Genomic DNA, 25614 nt, shown 5'->3' on the forward strand with positions numbered 1-25614 from the left:
TATTTAGACCATTTTTTAATTTAAAAAAGTATTTTTTTCAAGGGGCCCCCAGGGATATCCCGACGGCCTAGCCAGGGTAACCACCTCTCCTAACTTGTAGAACTCGATTCGGGTAACAAGATAAACACCTGCTTGACCCGGCGCATGCACATTTAGGGGCAACTCGGTAAAGCATCTCATCAGCAGATTTTATTCATTAATGACACTCAGTCCTAATTCCTCCGCCACTAACATAGTTCCGAAAACCGAGTGATACATGTATTTTGTTTTCGCACAAAGTTTGTTGAGTTGTTAACCATATTTTTCTTCTCGAATCAGTCTAATCATTATACATACTTACTTTTTTGTAATCAGATTACAAAGTAAGAAAAATGAGAATGGGTTGGGTCGAATGATTATCTTTAGCCTTTTGTTGTAGATCGGCTGTCTCTGCATGCTCTTGCAGAAAATAGGCATACCGAAAAAATATGGGGCCGTATATCGATACAAAACGTCTTGTTGAAAATATGAGTTTAACGTTCTTCTAATCTTCAAATAATTCTCAGGAAACATTTTCTATGGCACGTGTAGCCTTCAATTCAATTAATCAACAAGGACGGAGTTATACCCCTAAAAAATAATTGTATTATGAATTAACATGTCTCTTTTATACGATATCGCGTGACTAATTATTGATTGATTGATCGGCTAAATTGCCAATGCGACCATCACATAATTTGAATTTATATTTAAAATCTTTTTAAAAGGCCAAGATTTTCTAGCTCGCATCGCTCGCTGGTGACTTATACAAATTTTCCACTTTTGCTATGTTTTGCTGCTTTAATATATTTCGTTTATTATCCGCACTGAACTGCTTTGAACTTAAAGGGATAGTCCGGGGTGAAAATATTTATATTTTGATACATAGAGTGGTATTCACTGAGCAAAATGCCAAAAATTTCATTAAAATCGGAAAACAAATACTAAAGTATTTGTTATTAATTTACCCAAGCCAAATTCTAACAAATGTAAAAGGACATTTTTCTATCGGGGATATCAATTTATAATCGATTGCTCAATGAAATTCATAATGTACCAACTTTAAGTTGCTTTCATACTCTATTATGATTATTTAGATTGAGCATTTGTATTTTTACTTCTTTCTTTTTGTTTTCATAGTTTTAGTAAGTTTTTTTTTAACACTTTTCTGTCAATGTACTTTACTTGGAAATGTTTTTCTTTTAGTATTTTTATTGGTGTATATTACTTTGTTTGGTAAACGTAGGACCCCAAGGAAGAACAGCAGTATTTTGCAAATACAGCTGAATTGGGCGATCCTCCGTTATTGTATCTATATTGTTATGAAATAAAACAAACAAACAAGTTTAAAGTTTAGCAATATTTTGTGAAAACAATCATCATGAATATTTATTAGATGGGCTGTGGATGTTACATCTCAACTTTCATTTTTCTTAACGTGTTAATACATAATTTTTTTCCCCGTTATTTCATACTTGTGTGAATAATGTCTCCCTTATAGTGAAATAAGTTGCAGCAATAAAATAATATCAAATGCAATAAATCAATGGACAATCCAATTTTTCTAGCTCTTGGAGGAAAAAAATTTGAATAGACCTAATTTCATATAGTAAAATACAAAAGAACAAGTGGAGATGTGACATCATCAGCCCACCTAATGAATATCATGACCATACTGTTTTCACAAAACATTGCTAAAATTTAAACTTCTTAATTTGTTATCCGATTTTGATGAAATTTTTGGCATTTTGCTAAGTGAATTTTACTCTATTTATTAAGCTATAATACTTTCAGCCCGGACCATCCCTTTAATATAATATGTGGTGTATATACCCGCGATATGATAAAAAATGTTGGCCATCTGCAAAGTTTTAAAATATCACGAGGTTCCGGGGGCTCCGCCCCAGACCAGTGGTGGCACCAAAGGATGAGGCCCAGTGAGTTGCCCAACCCCCCGAAATTTTGAAGAAAAAAATGTTTAGTAAGCATTGTCATAATTCTCCAAGACTTTTTTTTTGTTCTTAAAATTTTGAAAATTTTCTCATCCATTCACCGTTAGCATTTAGCTCCCGACAATTTTGGTCACTAACATAGATCTTTCAGGTCATTATATAAAATTCACGATGTCGCTCGCGCTACGCGCTCGCAGTAACTAATAATTGAAATAAGTAAATTATCTATTTACATGGGTCTTAAAAATCCAATGTCATTAGAGTTTTCATTATTTGTTTTAGCGAGATACATATCCTGCGTGTCCACAATTTTCATAACTGAAATATTTTCAGCGAATTAGATACCCATTCAGTTCATGATGACAAAAAAGGTGCTTAGAACGTCCAGGTATCATCCCTTCGCGCTCACACTATTTATTTGGTGAGATATCATCTTCATGACCCAATTAATGCAAACAGCTAGTCCTTAACAGGTCGCTTTTCAAGTCAGGAGGGACACCATTATTTTTGAAATAAAATTAGCTCGCACTTCTCGCTCGATTTAAAAAAATTGTGTGTCACCCCCCCCACCGAGAATGTTATTTTGCCTCCTTATAGGATAAAAACCCTTGTGCCATTATTGTTCCGGACCCCATCCGATAACACTGCCCCAAGCCCCCCAAAAAGTTCTGAAACTGGGAACAAAAAGAAATGACAAAAGGAAAGAAAGGAAAGGAAGATGAAAGATATATGATGTTCATTTTCTGCACACCATGCATGTCTAAAACAATCTCAAAGTTGCTCGGGGAACAATCCTAAAGTATCCTGTTCATACTATTATGACCTCTCCGTTCTCCCTATTTTTCTTTATATTCCCCCCTCCTTTTCTTTGCTCTCTCTCCGAGTCCCTTTCCCTTCTCTCTCTTCTATTTTTTTATCTTTTAAAGTTTTTATTGTTTTTTCATAATTTTGTATAAAAAATCAAATATAATTAATACAATATAAAAGAGTAGAATAAATGATATCTTCTATTTCATTTTCTCCCTTTTCTTATTGGTTTTTTTTTCTACTCTTCCCATTGCCGGCACTAAGAGATAGGGAGGAAGTCGGGGCAGTAGTTCCCAATGCTCTAAATGGCCCTTTATTCCCTTTAATTTTGTTAATTTGAGCCCCCTTAATGTGCATGCACCGGGTCAAGCAGGTGTTTATCGTGTTACCCGAATCGAGTTCTACAAGTTAGGATAGGTGGTTACCCTGGCTAGGCCGTCGGGATATCCCTGGGGGCCCCTTGAAAAAAATACTATTTTAATTAAAAAATGGTCTAAATAGCCCTTTATTCCCTTTAATTTTGTTAATTTGAGCCCCCTTAATGTACATGCGCCGGGTCAAGCAGGTGTTTATCTTGTTACCCGAATCGAGTTCTACAAGTTAGGATAGGTGGTTACCCTGGCTAGGCCGTCGGGATATCCCTGGGGACCCCTTGAAAAAATACTTTTTTTAATTAAAAAATGGTCTAAATAGCCCTTTATTCACTTTAATTTTGTTAATTTGAGCCCCCTTAATGTACATGCGCCGGGTCAAGCAGGTGTTTATCGTGTTACCCGTATCGAGTTCTACAAGTTAGGATAGGTGGTTACCCTGGCTAGGCCGTCGGGATATCCCTGGGGGCCCCTTGAAAAAAATACTGTTTTTAATTAAAAAATGGTCTAAATACCCCTTTATTCCCTTTAATTTTGTTAATTTGAGCCCCCTTAATGTACATGCGCCGGGTCAAGCAGGTGTTTATCGTGTTACCCGAATCGAGTTCTACAAGTTAGGATAGGTGGTTACCCTGGCTTGGCCGTCGGGATATCCCTGGGGGCCCCTTGAAAAAAATACTTTTTTAAATTAAAAAATGGTCTAAATAGCCCTTTATTCCCTTTAATTTTGTTAATTTGAGCCCCCTTAATGTACATGCGCCGGGTCAAGCAGGTGTTTATCGTGTTACCCGAATCAAGTTCTACAAGTTGGGATAGTTGGTTACCCTGGCTAGGCCGTCGGGATATCCCTGGGGGCCCCTTGAAAAAAATACTTTTTTAAATTAAAAAATGGTCTAAATAGCCCTTTATTCCCTTTAATTTTGTTAATTTGAGCCCCCTTAATGTACATGCGCCGGGTCAAGCAGGTGTTTATCGTGTTACCCGAATCAAGTTCTACAAGTTAGGATAGTTGGTTACCCTGGCTAGGCCGTCGGGATATCCCTGGGGGCCCCTTGAAAAAAATACTTTTTTAAATTAAAAAATGGTCTAAATAGCCCTTTATTCCCTTTAATTTTGTTAATTTGAGCCCCCTTAATGTACATGCGCCGGGTCAATCAGGTGTTTATCTTGTTACCCGAATCGAGTTCTACAAGTTAGGATAGGTGGTTACCCTGGCTAGGCCGTCGGGATATCCCTGGGGGCCCCTTGAAAAAACAATTAAATTAGAAATTTCCAACCCTTTTATTCACTGACTTTTGTCCCCTAAAAAATCCTCGTATTAGGGCAAGCCAGCTATTTTATGGTTGCCCGAGACGTGTTCCACCTTTTAAACCCCCTAGCTAGCTTTCAAAACCCCTAATTTTTTAATATCGAATATTGAATATCTGTCCAACTTCACACGCGTTTGAATATCGAACCTGAATATCCAACCAACTTCACAGTTTGAATATCGAATATCCAACCAACTTCACGCCGGTCATCGTAGATTAGACATCATGGGGCCCGTTTCTCAACACCGTTATAAGTCTAACTTCTTGACTGAATCGGAGATAGTGAGCTACTTGTCCGCTGTTTCACGAAGTCCTCTTTACCAAGTTCAGGCCCAACAAACGTAATCAACCATAGAGGTTGAAATTAAATCCCAAAACAAGTGGGATAATGTAATACAAAATACCGGTAACGATGAAAACCATAGCACATGCTCGATCGCACTCGTCGCATGCATGCATCATACACGTGCGTGGTGGTAGTACGCCCTCTATTGCCCTCTCATTTCCAGTATGTTTGACGTGCTGTACTTTTATTTCTCAGCTCTACAGAATTTCTGTGCTCTCCAGAATTTCTGCAGTCTCTATTTTCGACGAGGTAGCGCTATTTGCGATGGACTATAATTCAGTCGTTTTGTTTAATTTTGCGGTTGTCTGTATTTCTGAGGTTGCCTCTATTTCTGTTGTTTATGTTTCTGAAGTTTTTGTGTTCTGAGGTTGTCTATATTTCTGTTGTTTATGTTTCTGAAGTTTTCTTAAATTCTGAGATTGTCTATATTTATTAGGTTGTCTACAATTCTCTGGCTGTCTATATTTTTGAAAATGTCTTTATTTCTGTGGTCTCTATTATTCCTGTAGTTCTCTTCAATTCTGCGGTTGTCTATATTTCTGAAGTTGTATTTAATTCTATGAATGTCTTTACATTTCTCAGTCTTTCTCTATTCCTGCATGAACCTGTATTTCTGTGATTGTGTTCAATTATATGGTTATCTACGTATTTTTTTATCATTTATTATTCTTTGCGATTGTCTTGTTTTTGTGTTTGTCCTTATTTCTGCACTAATGTTTGATTCTGTGAATTTCTATTTTTTTGTTATCTTAATTATTTTAAAAATTTCTTTATTTTTAGATATATTTCTGCATTTTAGTTTATTTTCAACGGTACATATATATTTCTCAAATCGGTAATTTTGGCACTTATGGCCGCCCATATTTTACAGACCCCCATTCACTCACGTGTTATATCATAGCTCATCAAAAAATCATTAAAAATCAATCCCTCGATAGATTTTGCTTTAATTCACTGACATTAGTCACAATTAACAGTACATTAAGACTTGATATGTTAATCAGGTACTTGACCAGCTCAATCAAAAGTTAAATGGCCTGAAATAAGACTAACCATAATTCCGGCCAGTTCATTGCCACAAAAACCAGAACTGCATTTTGGGTAATAATAATTAAAATGAAATACAAAAATGCAGTCTAGCCTCCCCAAACGCCTTGATTATGAAAGAATATGAACATAGCATTATGTCTATCGTTTTTCTTTTGATATACAAACATTTGATCTATTTTTAATGAATTATTTTAATCAATAAAGTCATGTGATCTTTACTTACGCCTGTCCGGCATGCTTTGCGCGCGGTTGAATTACTCTCATGTGCCCTTTATACCCTCTCAAATCTGCGATAGAGGGAGATAAGCTTCGAAGGAGAGGTGGGGGGGGGGGGGGGTAGAGTGGGATTCACTCAAAATGGTAAATTGTTCATTTTGTCTATTGCCAACTTGTCCACTCATCACATGGTCTACCGATTTAGTCTATTGCCTTTCCGTCCATCAGAATTTCTCCGAACAACCATTTGGTCTAATCATAATTTTGTTGGTCTATGACCATTTCGTCTCATAACAATGAATTCATTTCGCCCAATCAGCACTTAGTCCAATTAGACCAAATGGTACTAGTATATGGACTAAATGGCTAGTGGACCAACTGGTTATTATAGAAGAAATGCCTTTTGAAGACCATATGGATAGTGGACGAACTAATGGTAGATCAACTTTATGATATTAGACGAGTTGGCAATTTGACGAATTGGCATTAGACCAATTGAAAATAAATCTTCAATATAAGTCAGTTAACGAAAACGAGATGATTGTGCATGTGTGTGGGTGTGTGTGTGTGCGTTGAGTGTGAGTTTGCACTTGATTAGATGGGGGGGGGGGGGGGGCTGGGGCGGGGGCAAAGTGACTTTTTCTTGAACCTGTATCAACCGGGGTATTAACCGACCTTCATCGCCCCTACCTCTACCCATTTAGGAGCATTTCTTCTCGAATTCCGAGTCATTCATTATATTACAGTTCCCCCTCTAAAAAATCTCTGTTCGCGTAGGGGTGGTGGGGGGGGGGGGGCTGGGGGAGCATTCTCCCCTACCACTGTACTCATCCTTACCTCCAAGTAGAAGCCCCTGTAGCTGCCGCAACTAATCTTGGGAATACTTGTACTTTTTTTATCGGAAATTTATTGCGTTTACTTCCGACAACTGACCCAAATGACCCGTCAATGAGTTTGAATTTATAGGTCTTTGGGACGAGTCATCCCCTCACGGTGACATCAGGGGTGAAAACAACTATCGTTGGTGATTTTAAGTTTATAGGAAGTCTAGTCAGATATATAAAAGGAAATCACCTAACAACATTCCTAACAGGGGGACGATTTTGGAAGTGAGAGCTGTGCCGAAAGCGGATGGGGGGGGGGGATTCATGATGAGAAAATAATCACAAGATGTTCCTATTTTCTGGATAAACAGTGAATGAGTTAGACAATATTAATGCCCACCCATCCCCGCCGTGTCCCACCCGCCGAAGCTTCAGTCTTCTAATTACAAAATATCGCCAAAAAAAGATAAGAAACTCGAAGCTGGATAGAGGGGGGGGGGGTGAGTATAACATCAAACTGCACTTGTTAAAAAGTGGAATGTCAAAACTATTCTAAAGTTTAAATTCTCAATTCACTTGCTGAAAAAATCAATACAAAACTAATGAAACACGAGGAATAGGAGCAAAAATCTCCACGATCCCCCTCCCCGGTCATTCATTGAAGTCCAATCCGAGACCCGTTCTCCCGAACCCCATACATTGAGTTAGTCATCTTACTGGCGTATACAGACAGGAGGGGTGAGGGATTGGCGCCATGTCCCCCCCCCCCACGGAATCAAAAAGAGTACGATATAATGCTGTTTTCTGAATATCATGTGTCAAAATCAATCACAAAAAAAAATATTTTCAATAAAAATATGCATATTGCTTGCTCGTTTCGCTCGATCGGGACTTGCTGTGCCACCCTCTAATTTTCGACTCATTCCGCCCCCGAATCAGCCTCTAGGGACCCGTTGCATAAAACTTTTTACCTGAGAAAACTCAGGTTGTTTTTAACGGGGTTTTTGCCCTGTGCTAAAGTCAATGGCGGAAATCAGACTAACCTTAGTTTCCAGTTTTTACCAGAGTTTTCTCAGGTAAAAAGTTTTATGCAACATGCTTCTGGTGTGACAGACCCCCGCCTCCCCCTCTCCCCCCTCTTTCTACCTCTCTCTCTCTCTCTCTCTCTCTTGATCTCGACCATCCCATCTCAGGTTTGAAGAAAACTTGGACAAGTGACTGGAAGTACTTGTGCCCCGATGAAACGAAACGAAAACAAACTTCGCGGAAAGGTGATAATGAACTAGTCCAGGTCGAAAAACCGTCTCCAATATCATTTCAAAAACCCGTTCATATATTTTATGATGTTATGCACCTGGGCGGCCATTTTCACACTGTGAGTGGTTCCTTGTTTAGCCGCGACTATCCAGTCGTTGCTTCGCGCGATGAGCCGCACACCCATAGATGTCTCGCTGGATTTAGTTGCTGTAACGACTGGGGATGAAGTCTCAATCACAGCCTAAGGGTTGTTCATAAACTTCATATCATACCGATCTGACATCTTTTAGGGGCTTTAACGAGAGTACACGCGTCGATGTGTGACATCAAGGTTTTAGAAATACAAACAAATATATTCAAGGACTTCAACACGTTTATGCTTAGCCCCTGTATGTATGGTAAGCTCTGGATAAAGTTTATGAACTAAAGAATATTTCAAATTTTCAAATTTGACCTAAACGAGGCTCTATATTCAATGACGATTACGTTGCACTAATGACAATTCCAAATTTCCAAAGGGGGATCTAACCTTTGTTTGAAGAAAACTTCCTAAAAATTTCACATTTGATATCATAAAAAATACAAAATAAAATAATAGTGAGTGGTTGATGTGCACACAACTACAAAATATGCAATGTTTGTAAAATTATGAAGCATAACTTGAAAATCACAATTTCCTTATTTTACATGCAAAGAGGTGCGATTAATCTGATCAACCTCAAAGTAAAGCCAGCAACGCCCACATCTATAATACATGTTTGTTCAAAATATTTTCTAAATTATGATGTATATTGCATAAAATCATCGATTTCTAGACAATTTTGTGTGTTCGACTTTGTTTACAAACGCCATTTTGCAAATTTCATGTAGAAAAATAATGACACTAATGGATTTCTACTCTTTGTAAGACGGGGCCCTGGTATGCCACTGGCCTGTCTACCTATTATACCATCTGACAAAAATGTAAAAAACACTTTTGCAAGAAAAGGGACTATTAGGTTATTTTCGCTCTGCGTCGTACGACGGATTCAAGAACGCAGTAAATGTATTGAAAATGTCTGTCAAATGACAAAGAACAGCTAGTATTTCAAGGTTCTTGAATCTGCCATGCGTCGTTGAGCGAAAACTCTGTACAAACATGGCATACGACGGGGCAGCTGCTTGCATGTGACGTCACAAAATTAAAAAAATAAAACTAAAAACACACACACACACAAATAGTTATTCTGATTCTTTGATAAATTTTCGTAAAACCTTCATTAATTTGCTCATAACTTTTTTTCTCCTTCATGGAATATTTAATTTCTATGCAACAATTAAGCAAAGAACAGCATAAAATATATTGACAATATTTCACGGTAAAATAACAATAAACAGTCATTGGATGGGAGGGGACAGTCATAAGCACAAATGCTTGAAAAGAACACCCCTCACGAAAAGACTACTGCCCTGAATGTACATCAATAAATGTTCAGATTTGAAAATCAGGACCAGAAGGGGAAAAATCAAGCATGTCACAAAACATATTAGAAAAATACTAGTCTTATTATATTAACCCGCTAGCCTGTGTATTGATTAATATTACTATGTTTTACATAGATAAATACAAAAACCTATGCAATGCTATAAAATCTCAGGGTGGACTCTCACTTTAATATTATAGTACATAATTATCAATACAGTAGGCCTACATCATCAAAATAACTTTGGAGAGCGTGACGTGACTGACTGGGGCCTCCCTCGCAGCTGCTACTAGATGTTTTGGATAGCTTACACCACACGGTAGGCATGCCTTCACAGCGATATGCACGGCCCCTGCATTTGTGGGTCCAAAATTATGCACCTTGAGAGGCGTATCTTGCAGATGAGTCCCATCTGCTTTCATAATAAGATTGCGATATTCATGCCTTGATAAATATTATGCTTATTTTGTAAGGTTTTGGCATTGCCAAATAATGTCGGAGCAGCAAAATGTGCATAATTATGAGCCCTCCGATGCAAAATAAAGCCATAACCTTTTAAGATGCTTGGAAAACAAGGCGTTGGGAGAGTGATTGTCATTTTCCTGACTCGCCCCCAAATATTTTCCATATTTTCTATGCATCCGACTTCGCCTCACCCCCCTTTTTTTTTTGGGGGGGGGGGGTTAGGGTGTCTGCTGAATTGCACTGGACATCGAATATTGAGTAGTAAGGGCGCGAAACGAAACGGAGGGGCGGGGGGCTTCAGCTCCCTAGTTTTCTGTCACCATGTACAAAAAAGTGGAAATTACTTTCATATTTTGATGTTATGCATATTTAACCACCCCCTCCCCCGTCTTACTTTCAAATCAGTTTGTTGCCCCTGTCTAGTAGGTCCAACATAATTGTTTAGAACTACTGAACTCTGCATTAATTACTTAGAGCCAGGCCTCATCTCGGCCGTTTAACATCAAACTGCCAAAATGAAGAGGGCGCTCTTCTACAAACTTCACAGCAAGTTGAACTTTTCAGTGTTAACAGCGTAACACATTATTTTATTTAATTAAACGTTGGTTTGCTTTCATTTATGTACATGACTCTCCTAGTGCTGCATGGTACATTTTTACAGAGACTGCAATGTGCACAAAAATATTTCAAATACATTTATAGGATAAAGCATGAAAATATTTTATTGAATGTATAACATAATTATAATTTATCATTGTAAATTTGGTCATGTTATTATCTGTCATCCTGCATATTGCACTCCCGTATATATACATTTTTAATAACACAGGCCTGGTATTACTACACTGCAAAAACTCTGGTGTTGATCTAACACAAGCCCGGAATCTATATGTCCACACCAGAGAAGTGTCAACCAACACCGGTTTCCTTTTGGTCTAACAACAGATAGGTGTTTATACAACACCAATTAGTATTAAAACAGCATCGGTTCGATTCCAAACTAGTATTGTTTCAATGGTGTGGACATATGTATATTCCGGGATGGTGTTAAATCAACACCGGAGTTTTTGCAGTGTATTAAAGAAAAATCCATGGTCGTATTGAACGGGCGAGGGGCCCTCCCACTCCGAAATTTTGACGAACGTACATTTTTTTACTAAACAATTTCACAAAATTCACCAAAAAAATGTGCACCCAAATCTTTCAAAATTGAAAATCGCCATATTACATGCTCAGTCTCTTCGCTCTCTCGCCTTTTCATTTTCGAGTTTCTTTGAACAGCTTACATACCCTCCCAGGAAATAAAAATCTGCACCCGGCCATGAGCGACCTTTTCTTTGGATCGTCTGCTATTACCGTGGGTTTATTCTTGTTTATATACCCTTTCTATAATTAAAGAAATAAAACTTCATCCGTGCAAAATTCAGGACTGGAGTAACGTAATTTGTTATACATGGCAATGCAATTATTGGAGAAAAAAATGAATTAAACAGGGTTGTAGGCACGGCCGAATTCCGATGCTGCAACAACAAAGCTTAACCAAAGATCAACAAATTTATAGAACGTGCATATTCCAACTCACTGGCAATTTCTTCTCACGATATCATGCACTATTCTGTTGTGCTTATACACAATATTCTTTATGATATTCCTGGAGTGTCAAAAACAAGAGCAATCAAAATAAAGAATTAATTTTACAATATTTCAATGCGGTTAGACGAGTGCGCCTTAAACCCCCCCCCAAAAAAAAAAAAATCACAGAAATTATTTTGAAAAACCAAATTAAAACATTATTTTTCATTATCATACATGCAGAGGGGAGAGTGTAAACATGCCTTTTTCATGCATGTGAATCTCAGGCGATTTGCTGTAATCTGTTGATGTTATAGGTTTGCTTCACAATATTTTTTTCTCATGCTCCCCGATTTCAAAACAGATTTTTCTTAATATATATTTTCTTATTTCTGAATGCTTTTTTGTAAGCTATATAATTCCCATTTTTATATTTTTAATTGTGCCTATCTAACAATTAAAATGATGAAACGTTATAAACAAACGCTATGTACAAACCCGTTTACTATATCACAGTTATAATCAGCTGATCAATATAATGTTAAACGAAATTGACAGCAATGTTCAATTTCTGATATGTTTGAATTTTCGAAAAAAATGTCTAAACTCTTTTCAATGTTGTCTGTTTTGTTTATGAATTTTATTGAATAATTTTGGTTGTTGTTTAGGGTTGTTTTTTAAAATAATCTTCCAGTTGCTGGTAGTCTGTTGGGACTAAGGAAGTTGCATGGGATGAGATATTTTAGAAACTATACAAGTGACGGTACTGAAGTGCATGATCAACTGGCATACGAGGGCAATGGACCTTGAGTACTCTACGGAATGGAGTTGGCGCGATACAAGTCCAATTTAGTATATTCTTGTTATTACAAACATTCAGTAGCACACAGACGTGGGGGCTTGCCCCCATCCAATTTTTTTCACGACAAAAAAAAAAGAGAGAGAAAAGGGTGATAATGACAATATTTTCTGAATATTATGTCAAAATCTATCACGAAATTGTATAGCAAAAACATAATTGTGTCGAAAATTTTGCTCGCTCGCTTCGCTCACGACTTTTTTTTTATTTTTTATTGTTATAAATTTTGCCCGATACGCCATCTAGCCCCCTTAATTTTTGGGCTCATATAGACCACTGTAAACATTGAGCATATCTATCTAGATCCCATCATTATAGAAATAAACCTGCTTGTATGAAATGTTTTCACTGTGTATTATGTAAATTCATTTCAAGAGATTATTAAAGGAAGTGGGGTCGGGGATAGGAGAATATTTTTGGTAGCCTGGAAGAGTGCAAGCACCCGCAGCCTCGCCCGAGATTGTCTTCTATTGAATTGTGACTTCAAGCGCTTGGCACCCACGGCGTATAATGAGGCAATAAGCTGGTACTGCTGAAAAACGACACCTAAGTCTGTTCGTGCCCCGCAGGGCTGGGGACCGTGAACCTGCACGAAGGCCCCGGGCATGCTGGGCCAGCTAGCAGCCTCGATTCGTTCGAGCTGCGGATACGCGCTCGTCAGCTCGCGAGCGGTGTCAACCTTGACCGCTACCCCGTAGCGACGGGGGAAAATCCAATCAGTGTTGGGGTACCGGGCGGTCTATTGGATGCCATGCGGGATTTTCACAGATACAATATTTTCACTCGGTATTCATCAGTCTATTGGATGGATTTTAAATGTTTAATGTTAAATTAGCGTTTGTTCTGATATGTCATCATTATTTGAATACATTTTAGGACCACTGGCCAAAGTCATGCGCTCAGCCCGAAGATCCAACTAGGCGATGGTGGCCAGGGGGGGGGGATTAGCCCCTACCCCGGAAAACGATATGGGTCCCCAAAGGAGAGCAAAATTGCAGAGAGAAAAAGAGAAAAGTATTTTGGTATTTGCGGAGTGTTATATTTTTCTTAAAGAGAATAGTCCTTAAACTTTTTACGATAGGCCTATACATCAAATTTTCCTCAGCGCTTCGCGCCGGAGGAGGTCATGATAATTACCCTTCAACCAGAGTGATTCATCATCCTTTCTTTACCCTTCTTTTCTTGCTTACATTACGATGAGCGCATTTCTTGTCAGAAGGAATAAAGGTAAGGTAGACATTCACATAGGCGGATCCAGAGGCCCAAAGCGGCCGCTCCCTATTGCATATTACAGATGAAAAGAAAAAGAAGAAATGTATTTCTTCTTTTTCTGTTTTATAAAACAAGAGAAAGATGGAAGAAACAGAAGAAAGAGAAAAGTGAGACAATTGAACGAAACAAGGCCGCGAAGGTAATTTTTGGAAAACATCAAAATTTTCAGGTCATTTATATAAAAACAAAATTGAGCTCGCGCTTCGCGCTCGCATTGCCTGTTGAGTGGGATACATGTAATAAAATATCATCTCATAGTAATCTCTTTGTTTTAATTTTTTTGTTCTGTTGGAAATACAGTCTGAATTTGAAAACTGAAACTGCTTAAAAGGAAAATATTTTGATTAAAATAACTCATTTTCAAGTTAATATGCACACATTACCTTGCCCGTGAATGGAGTTTTCATTATTGTTTTATAGGGAGATACGCATCCTGTTTATGATATCAAAAAGTGCTGAACATAAAAAAAATCAGCTCGCTTATCCTCTTCGTGAATTACCCCCTTTTATGTCAGAATATCAATTGTTTTCAGCCTGCGCTTTGCATTCGCATGTATTTTTTAAAGTTAGATATAAGCATCCCGTTCATGATTACAAAAAGTAAAACTCGCCAAGAAAATTCAGCTCGCGCGCTCACATCATTCGTTAAAATCCGCATCTTCTTCACGATTTCCCTATGTGTTAAACGGTGCTGAAAATGTTCCGCTTTGGATCAGTATATGAAAAAATATCAGATTTCTTTATTTGAAAAAGTGCTTAAATGTCAAATTTTTAGATCGAAAAAAAAAACAGCTTGTGCTTCCCTCTCATCATTTATTTGGGAAGATATCCATTCTTTTCATGATTACAAAAGTGAATAAAATGTCTGTTTTAAAGGTCTAAATCGCCCCAAAGTTTCAGCTCGCGCTTCGCGCTCAAACCATCCATGTCCTCTTCACAATTTTTCTACATGTAATGCTTTAAAATGAAAATTCTTGCTTTCGGGGAAATTCACATCTATTTCTTTATAAAAAATCGTTCTCAAACTGTCCAGTTATTCAGACCAGAATATAAAAAACACGTTGTAGTTATAAAATATCAAAGTAGTATAATTTCATTGTGTAAAGCTTTAAAGAATAATTTTGCACAACTTCCTTGGGGGCTTGCCATTTTTTTCATTATTTTGAGATTGATTAATTTTCTGCGTCACTTTTTTTTATATTCAAAACAAAACAATCTAATATTTTCATAGTTGGTGGTAAGTAGGCCTATTCACTTTTTACGAGGGACGACCCAAACCAAGCTGTTCAGATATATAGATTATATTTTGATGAAATAATATGATGGACGCGCTAAAATCATGAACAAAAATCAGTCAGCATGTTCAAGCCAATAATTACATAAGGATGTTCACTGCTTTCGCTTTAACTCGTTTTTGTTAGCACGCGAAGCTTTTAAAAGTCAAGGCACTGGTATAAATTGAGGCGAGACCAACCAAACGACAGGTGCGAATATTGGCTGTAAATTCGACCTGATTTATCTCGGCGCGAGCTATTTGTTCCACGGCCCAAGGTAATTTGATTTTTCATTATTTTTCATTTATTTTTCGTTTGTTCGTTTCACTGTCTTCTCTTCTGGCTTGTGACGTACGTAGGAGAAAGAAAGATAGAAGAAAGGGGGAAGGAAATCTGGAAATGTGAAGGAAGAAGTTTGGAAAGGTGAGGGAGACAAAAAGTACAGTGGCACCAAGACACACATCCATAGCAGAGGAGAAACGGGCAAAGTCCTGGGAGGGGAGGAGCTGTGAATTGTCCCTTCCCCTGGGGAGCGCACCGTGTTGTTGTCACCGTTGTTGTTGTTTATACAATTTTTATTCTGCTTCGTTTGTTTATATTAATGTGTCAGAAGTTTGCTGTAATAATGCGCTTAACAATAAACGAAGAGTAAAACAAAAGCTACCCAAAAATGTGTGCAGTATTATAAAGGATACTAAGAAATTCTTGGTGAAAATAAGTTGGATATACAAACGAACAATTCGAACATTTGTAGTCCCGTTTCATCATGCAAATTTTCTATCAAAAATTTTATTATCAGCAAATGAAATTGATTGATTTCAGTAGCTTTAAACTGTTATTTTAAGAAGTTTTATGAAACGGGCTTGTTACAATAAATCCAACGTGATCTCTCCTCTATTTCACCTTCTCTCTCTCTCAAACTTTCTTTTCTTTCATTTTTTGTACCCTATTATATTTATCCTTCCCTCTCCAGTCCAAGATCTATCGAAATCTGTCCATCTCGCTTTATCGTCCACCGCCCTGCACGCATCCGCCCCTCTCTCGACAATCAATTTCAGTTGCCCAACTTATATTTTTCTTTATCTCCTCTTCTTAAATATAGCAGCTATAATTCAGCCCGAAAGGTCGGCTGTACTTTTCTCCCTGATCTTGTTTGCGGATGATGTCTTGAGATATTCGCTCTGACGTGCCTCCAACCTTCTCAGAGAAAACGAAGTCACGCTATACACGGACCTCCTGTGGGGAAGATTCCGAGATTCTAAGCCGCAGAGTCCCCTATATACCAGCCAGATTTAAGTCGCTCAGACCGTATGTAAAAATAGTGGAGTTTTTTTTCTTCCTGGGGGGGGGGGGGGCGAAGTCCCCAAAGTTCTTGCAAAAATTATTATTTGGTTATTTTATCATAATTATAATTATCCTTCACCATCTGACCGGTTTTACCTTTTTCATGTCAAATGCATGGTATGACGGAGTTATTAATGATTTTTTTTTATTTCTTAAAAACTTGATATATTTACTGACTCGCTGTGCTTGCTCTAGTTTCTTTTGAACTCGCGTTCCTTATCCAAAACTCAGCCCCTACAAATTGTTGCCCCATTACTGAGCTCAATGACGAATGATAAATCTTACGTTGCGAGGGCATACATGTATTATATAATCCATGATATCTGAAAAGAAATAACCACTGTTACTTTGACATGGGCAAAAGATAGGTCTTTTCATCACAGGACTATAGAAGGCAGAGCCGAACCGATCGGAGCCCTTTTCAAGAGAGGGATTGAATACTAAATATTTTTGCTCACTGCACATTTCTGAAATCCGTGCATAAAAATGTGCTTAACCAAATGCTATACAGAAGGACATTTGAAAACACTTAAACAAGTTATACATCCTTTTTTAGGGAGGGAGGTACGAATGAGAGACTGTTTTACAAAGTATGACTACGACAGTATTATCGGATTACAAGAGTTTTCGATCTGGCCATGAGCTGGCGCTAATATCACTGGAGACTGCTATAAGAAGCTTTGTATATGGGAGATCGTACTGGAAGTTTAACAGCAGTTTATGCTCTGATAAAGATTTTGTAGACGGGGTAAAGATGAAGATTTCTGAAATCGAAAGAATATGGCGGGACCAAATAATAAGCAAGATTAAATTTTGGGATTTTATGAAAATGAAGTTAAGAGAATATATAATGGCATTTTCCCGTGAAAGAGCAAAACTCAGAAAAAATCACATTGAAAAATTACAAAAAGAAATTAAAGATTTAGAATATCGTTTGACGATCACTTTTCATATTGACATCCAAAACGAAATTGAATTTAAAAAAGAGGAACTAGATAAACTTTTCGACTATTCTCGTCAAGGTCTAAAGGTCCGTTCAAGAGCCCAATGGTCTGAAGAAGGAGAAAGAAATTCACAGTTCTTTGAACAATTACTTAAATCCAATAAAAGGAGAAGTGCGATTAAGGAGATTTATAATAAAAATCAGGAAACGGTGCGAGATTGCAAAGGAATTATAAAAATCATTCGGGAGTTTTATAAAAAATTATATGCATGTAAAAATCTAGAAACTAGTGATGATATTGAAAATATGTTTTTTAATGATTTACCTAAACTGAGTAAAGAAAATAGAGAGTTTTGTGAATATCAAATAACACATGAAGAATGTTTTCAGGCTTTAAAGGAAATGAAATGGAATAAATCGCCTGGCAGTGATGGTTTTACCGCAGAGTTCTATTTTACATTTTGGCCACTTTTAAGGAAAATCATAGTTGAAGCTTTCAATGAGAGTTTTGAAGTTAAAATGTTGTCAAATTCGCATGCAGAGACAGGGGGTAATTACTTTAATTGAAAAAGAAGGCAAAAATCCTTTGCACATGAAAAACTACAGGCCGATAACTCTTTTGAATATAGATTATAAAATTTTGTCAAAGGTGCTAGCGACAAGGGTGAAAGAGGTCTTGGGAGATATTATTCATTGTGATCAAGTGGGTTATGTTAAAGATCGTAATATTGGGGAAGCAGTTCGGTTAATTGATGATATGTTTTTTCAGTCTTTGTATCAACCCTTAGGTTTTTTAATTGCAGTGGATTTTGAAAAGGCATTCGATTTTATCTCTCATAAACTTTTATTCAAAACTTTAGAACATTTCGGGTTTGGGAAAAATATGTGTTCTTGGGTAAAAACTCTTTATAATAATGTTAGTAGTTGTGTGTTGAACGGGGGGCATTCTACGGGACAGATAGTTGTACCAGAGCAGGATGCATCGTGTGTGGGTGTACGTGTGTAGATGTGCGTGTGAGTTCTGTGACGGGGAAGGGGGGGGGGGCTGTGGGTGATGGTGAGTTGAAGCGAGCTTGTGTGAGTGTTTGGGGAGAGAGAGATGAGGGGGAGGGGTATGGGGGTTTTAGGTGAGTGTGTAGGGATGTTTTATGATAATAATCTTCCTCTAATTAACCTTTGAAATAATCTTTTATCTCTTTTGAAATTCATTTCTTCTACAATTATTATTTGCATAAGAGATTATTTCTATTCTATCCAGGAAAAAGGTCATCCTTTATAAAGTTTTTTTCTTTGTTATTTTGTCGTTTGATATGTGTTTTTTTTCACATTTGTTATAGAAGAGAAATTTGGCAGTTTAATTTCATTTGTAATCATTTGTAATCTCATTGATATTGATATATTTATTTGTTTGATTGTTTATTGATTGTATACATGCAAAGAATGTTTATTTTTATGAATTGTGATTGTAAACTTATTGATTTGAAAGAGGAAGAAAATAAAAAATTATTAAAAAAAAAAAGAAGTGATCGACCGAAAGAAAAAAAAAATCCGTATTTAATACACAGAATTAATACACAGAATTAAATGTAGATGACTCCAGGCAGTGGCTGTTGTTTTAAATAGGAAAAGATAGATAAACACAGTTTATTTGTTGATAAGTCAGTCTAACTTTTAGTCAGGAAGGTAAAGGTTCCAGTATATCGTGGAAGACCACCTTTCCTGCGTCTCCATGGCGTCTAGAGACAAGAGATTTGAGGCATCAAAACATGCCCTACATAACGGGGTAAAATTCTAAGTAGTCGCAAGTGAGCGAAAATATTTCAAAACTTACTAAAATATAGTGAAAAAGCCTGTAGGCAGGGGGATGGGGCCCCAACTTTTCCAAAGCAATAAAAAATATGGAAAGAAAACAGTTTATCGGGGACAAAATGTCCAACAATTTTTTTTTTACTGAGAACCCTTTTTTTAAATCTTGTCAAATTTTCGAACCCCCACTAATTGAAAATCCTGGCTTCGAAGCTGGTGAAAATAGCCCGCTCAAAGAAATTACTGAAATTCTTGTTTGGTATAATCCAAGGATCTGTTTTGAATTTAATAAAAATTCGGAGAATAAGCAGCCTTTTGTCAATTTAGAATTGAGAAATATTTATTTATAAAATTTAATATTTTGATGTGATTTTATAAACCTGATAATAATGACAATTAAAAAAAACTGAACAGAGTGACTTTGATACATCATTGTTGTCAGCTCTGCTAGACTGCTATCTATAGGCCTACCTTATAACGTAACTGCTCATTTTCATTTTATTTTTTCAATAATTACATGAAGATATATATGTTTTATTTTGAAATTGAGAAAACGGCCATAGTGGGCGTGGCGTTCGCAAATCAACGGAGGGGGTTTTCCCTGAATATCACGTGATCACAGAGTAGGGACAGCGCGTTGTGATATGATGCGATAAGAGACAATCATGGCGGACAGCAGGCAAGCAAGAATCGCCCGACATGGGCGGATGTTTCTCCGCATTGGGGCAGTTTCAGGATTCACAGCAGTAATCATGGGAGCATACGGTGCTCATGGTAGATATATAATTACTTGTCTGAATACTTTTACTGTGTTAGTGATAGTAATGCCACTTTATTTTGTCTCTAAATTGTACGAGAATTGTCGCCTCATTCACCAACACGAGCACGGCGACCAGTTCCCCCGTGCCGTAGGCGTGGCAGAGCTCCAGATTTAGTGCCCTGAAATAGATCTACGCGAGTTGCTAGTTGCAAAAGGTGCACAGTGATTTATTTAGGAATGAAACTGTGTCAATTGTTCAGCAGGTATAAGGACATTATAGAAAAATATAGTTCATTTTATCAAATTGCCTGATTAAAAAATTGAAAGCCTTTTCTGGAATCTGCATAATGCTAATCATATGGCTCAAAATCACTAAATTTTGGGAGAAATTGATGACCAAGAATTCCTAGGACATGTTACCACCAAATGCCAATTTTGGCTAAAAGAAGAATAAAATTGAGCACACACTTGATTATTAATTATTTGAATAAAAAACTGGTATTGTTTTTTTGCAATTGATAGTGTCATATCAACATTTATAAAGAATCATAACTGGTAAATTATATAGATAAAATTGACTAATAAATCATACAGGCCTGGCTGCAGCTACACCTGTCAGACAGACATGTATTTGGAAAAAGTATTAATTATCTAAAAGTGTATTAATTTCTTTTAAAGCATAACTATTTTCGTTTTTTCAGGCTTTAAGGATGAATAATGGAAATTAGTGTTAAATAAATAACAGAAAGGCAGATTTGGGGTTACAGCTATTTGCACTTGACATAATTATATACAACATTGTCTGTATGGCAGACAGTATGCAGTCATCTGTAGTATTACATTTATGTTCATATAACCTTCATTGCAGTTCTTAAGACAAGGTCAGGGATAGAACACGAGATAACGGTGAGTGACCTTTCTTCCACTTGTCTTAGTCCCCCTCCCCTATCAAGTTGCTTTTCAACATCATTTTAAAGCTAAATGAAAGAAGTTGCAGTAAAACACTGATTTTGTGAGAAAGTCTGTAAAACCAAGGTTAAGTATTACTATATCATCGTGGATCGAGATCTGATACAGTTACATAAACTGAACTTTGTGAAATCATAAAATCTAAGCTGAAAAACGATCACACTGAAGATCGCCAACACAGTCACACGTGGGACGGTGTATATTATTGCTGGAATAAAGACCCAACCGAAGTGCCCGAATCCGAGCTGAATATTTCTCAGCAATTGCACAATTTCTTCCAGAATCCTTTGGCACATATTTTTCATTCATACAAACAGACACCTGGGTGGTCATTATATTGGATTCTGTGAAAAGTCATTTTGAGATCATTACTACAACTAGCATTTATCTTTAAATTTTTAAGTGCTGTATAGAAGTAGAATTGTACTTTGTATCAAAAACAACAATCAAAGCTGAAATTACATTGCTTTAAAAAATAATGTAGTATGTGCCAAACTGTTATAACATTTTTCAAGTAGCAACTTTTGTAGGAGGCAATAATTAGACACTTGTTGATTCAATACCTAAAAATGTATAAAATTGCATGGTACTTGTTGTGTATCGCTGTGATATTCAACATATATAAACTCATTAATTGAATTCTCACCTCATTAATTATGTTCTCACCATTGCTTGGTTGCTTGACGTAAAATTCTGATCATTGATTCCTCATGGACACTGTCTATCTGGAGCATATGAGCATGATGTCTGTAATTTCATCATGTGTAGTCCAATTGTATTACTTTAGAGTAGTAGCGCTTTCAAGAAGAAAATGACCGTGCCCGCGAGGCCTCAACGGAATGCGTCAGAATGGAGCGCTACGATATATAATTCCCAAGGAATAGCAATGGCGATAAAGGTATATACACAGGTGATGAAGATGAATGAAGAAACTAGAAATAGTGAGTTGTGGTTCCAAAAACATTTGAAGCACAGTATAAAGTAGTTGGTAGCTTGAAGTCCTTGTGCTGAGTGTCCTACGTCTAATAGGCGCGATAGCTCAGTCGGTAGAGCGGGGGATTCGTATTCTGGTGACCCACGTTTGATTCCCACTTTCTGCGCTAGTGCCCTTTGGTAAAGCATTAATCCTCATTACCAGGTCCTTCGGAGAGGACCTTAAGCCGTCGGTCCTCTGGTTGCTTGCTTACAAGCATTCATGCTTTCTTAGCAATCAGGTAAAAAAAATCACCACCAATCAATGTGCTCAATAAAACTATTCCACAGTTGGTCAGTAGTTGCTCCACATCAAAAACCTTCATTGAAGGTGAAGAAAAAGTAAGAATTCCCATTACAGGTTAACTTGTCTGTCTTATGATGTGTGAGTCACTCTGTTGGTAAATTGAATAGAAATGCTCATGTACAGACTGCTGACAGGAACAAAAGATTTGAATACAAAAGAAGTTGTAGGTCTGGTGGTTTTCAATACACAGGGAAAGTCTTAAAGGAAAGTTGATTGTACAACTGCATCAGCTAATTGAATGTTTATAAACAAATTTTGAATGATGATCAAGATCTCAGTACATACTGTAAAGAAATTGTCAAAATAAAAAAAAATAAAAAAAGAAATTGTCAAAATTGGATATGAAAACTATGACATTTCATTTGAAGTTTGCTTAATTTTTCATAATACATATATTTTTTTTCAAAATTTTTAAAATATTTATATTCACAACTAGGCCAGGAACGTACACTTTATTTGTCATTCAATTGTTCACCAGAGAAAAAAAATTAGTTCATACAGTTGAGATTCTTGGATTAGCAGAAAACACACAAAAAATTTGATCTACCCTATGTATATGACCTACCAGCGTTCATACATAATGAGCAAGCTGACCCAGTACAGCTGCCAAGGGATGGACTTGGCCTCTCAGTAAGGGATTCCTTGACGTAACTTCTTTTTATAGTTCCATGGTCTCACAAATCTATTTTACGCTTGCGTCAACCAGTCGAGATCAAATGTCCTGACGTGGACAATAAATTCATATCTATATCAAATTACATCGTAATTTAAGTCATTACAAAAACTTTTAAAATCTTTTGCCCCAAACAAGACCTTCATTTTCCCCCTCATTATTTTCTTATATCACTGCAGACGTTTGATTCAGCTAACAAATACCATCTGATCCATTCGTTGGCGTTGCTGGCCGTCCCTCTCACAAGGCAACCACTTATGGTAAGATCATGGTGTCCTCAAAGATGAATCATAACTTGTCTAATGCCAATTTGGTATCATTGAATAAACTGGAAAGATTTTAGTCCCATTTCTTCTGTTTAATTAATCACATTTGGTCTAATTGTGATTTGACTCGACTTTATTATTTCATTCTAGTATTAATATTAAAATTCATTGTTTCAGTTAGGCTGTAATTTTGTCAGTATTGTAGAACTCAAGTCATTCTCAAGCTAGGAGAGCCATTGCAAGAAATGTTGACATACAATACACATGAAAGGGGGTCAAACTTCTCCTTTTTTAACCCTTCTTCCGCATGTAGTCTCTTGTTTTTGCTAACCATACCATTTTTAATCAAGCAATAGCAGATGTAATACATCTGGGCACATCATGGTCTAGTGGTTCTGACTCTCGCCTTTCGAACAGAGGGTCGTGGGTTCGAATCCTAGCCATGGCGTGTTTTCCTTCAGCAAGAAATTTTTGCACACTGTGCTGCACTTGACCCAGGTGAGGTAAATGGGTACCGGCAGGAAGTAAATCAAGTAATTCCTCAAAAAAGCTGTGCGCACCAGAATCGGTAGACTAGCTTAGGCAGGGTAATATAGGAGTGCCTTGAGCACCTAGCAAGGTGGATACGTGCGCTATACAAATCCTATATTATTCCATTATTATTATTATTTATAGTTATGCATTTTGCTGTTAATTATGTTTTTGAGGTTTTGTTTGTGGTCTGTAGAGCAAAGTTTCTGGTTGACTCTCTCCTAAGTTGAATCTGTTGGGTATCCATAAATTGTTTTACTTTGTGTGGCAAATTCCTCTTTATAAAGTAATTAACGCTTGAAGAGTTACAATTGATCCCATCAATCTCAGGTATATGGAAATCCTCAGTGTCATGATTTTTTTCTTTATAAAAAAATTTCTTATTGACCTTTGAAATCAAAGAGAAGCATACTGAATTGTCATGAAAACAGTGAATGTGTGAATATACATGTATGTAATTTCTGGAAAAAAAATTGGAACAAACTCTGTTGACATTACTTGCCTTCCATAGTTGCGATTGATCAGATCAACCGCAACTCTTTGTAAGACGGGGCCCCGGTCCTATAAATTGCTTCGACATTGTCGATGTTTCAAGACTATAGAGTATTCCAAAGGGAGCCCCCTGTCTACACCGGAGAGACAGGACGGTGTCGTTAGAAAGGACGGGATTATGCGGTAACCTGTAAGATACAATAGTCTTTATAATAATAATAAAAAAAAGAAAAAAAGAAAATAATAGTTGGCCTAACGAGTTGGCGGTAATAGTCAAATATGACTGGTTGCCATTAATTTTCAGCAAACAACAACAGATGATTTGACTTAGGATGATTGACTTCATACATAAATGTATGTGACATAAACTCTGATAGTGCATAAAATAACAATTTTGTTGATTAAATTAAATTGACAATTAACGATAACTGATTTTTAAAAATATCTTTTTTTTACAGACTGGGAGCTTGATGACCGCAGGAATTCTTGGATTCTGTGGGACTGGCTACTATTATTCAATGACCAGTGATGCAACACCGGTCAAACTCATGCCAATAGGTGGACTTCTTCTCATGGCTGGTTGGCTGGCCATGGCCTTATGAATGTGCATTACAGATATTTACATCTCACATTAATTCTTTATTTAATTTTGCCCCAGGAATTTGATCAAAATTTATCTTATAGAGAAACCTGAAATGGTATGGAATTTCATATATATTCCGTTATTTTTTTTTTCAATTTTTTTTAACCTGATGCTCATATCTTTTGTGCACAAAACAAGATGAATATGAGTTTTGATTACCAGTATTGTTTTATGAATATTGAAAGTGATATGTTTTATGCTGTGAAATATGTGAATAAACCAATATAGTTGCAGTCTTGAGGTATATCAGTATACAAAAGATTTTATAAGTTTTTTAGATTAAAGAAAAATAAATTTATCCTTTTTACCAAGAGGCAATATAATTTAAGAATACCAACCCAGTGGATTATCATGGAACATATTTATTGGCAAAATCACTATCAAAGAAGCTAATTGGATTGTAATTGGTGAAGGGAGGTAGGCTCAGCACTTTCCCAGGGCACTTTTCATTTCTAGAAATGCCTTGAATGATTATCTATCTGAATGTATTATTATTATGGGAACATTTGAACATTCCATTATCAAGTCATTTCCTAAAGCATAAATTATGAGAAGACTTTACATGAGCTTCTTTGTTTGTACTGTTTTTGTAGTAAAATATTTATTGTGATTGTTCAAAAAATGAAGCTTGATGGTTGAAAAGTCAAGATTTGTAAAATGATAGAATTAAAATTTATGCCTGTCAATCTTGTGACAATGATAACCCTCTGTTATCAGGGTCCATTGAACAGTTTGTAATGTGGGGGGGGGGGGCTGAACATGCATGCATGAAATTACAATTTCATCATATGCTTTTGTTCATGGTTACTGAATAAAGTGGGGGGGGGGTCCTGCCCCCCCTAAATTTGAGGT

General features: G+C 36.8%; 1 protein-coding gene across 1 annotated transcript; it reads left to right on the forward strand.

The window, feature by feature from the left end:
* Positions 1–19777: 19777 nt before the first annotated feature.
* Positions 19778–25273, forward strand: LOC121430139 (transmembrane protein 256 homolog). Its single transcript, XM_041627418.1, has 4 exons — positions 19778–19923; positions 20778–20815; positions 23010–23090; positions 24578–25273. The coding sequence occupies exons 1-4, from the start codon at positions 19815–19817 to the stop codon at positions 24719–24721; spliced, it is 372 nt and encodes a 123-aa protein (XP_041483352.1). The 5' UTR covers positions 19778–19814; the 3' UTR covers positions 24722–25273.
* Positions 25274–25614: the final 341 nt, after the last annotated feature.

This window comes from Lytechinus variegatus, chromosome 16 (genome assembly GCF_018143015.1).
Source record: "Lytechinus variegatus isolate NC3 chromosome 16, Lvar_3.0, whole genome shotgun sequence".
Taxonomy (NCBI): domain Eukaryota; kingdom Metazoa; phylum Echinodermata; class Echinoidea; order Temnopleuroida; family Toxopneustidae; genus Lytechinus; species Lytechinus variegatus.

Coding starts and splice junctions, on each gene's coding strand:
- LOC121430139 (XM_041627418.1), top strand. CDS start 19,815: ATGGCGGACAGCAGGCAAGCAAGAATCGCCCGACATGGGCGGATGTTT. Junction 19,924..20,777: donor GGGAGCATACGGTGCTCATG/GTAGATATATAA, acceptor CCTTCATTGCAG/TTCTTAAGACAAGGTCAGGG. Junction 23,091..24,577: donor TCACAAGGCAACCACTTATG/GTAAGATCATGG, acceptor TTTTTTTTACAG/ACTGGGAGCTTGATGACCGC.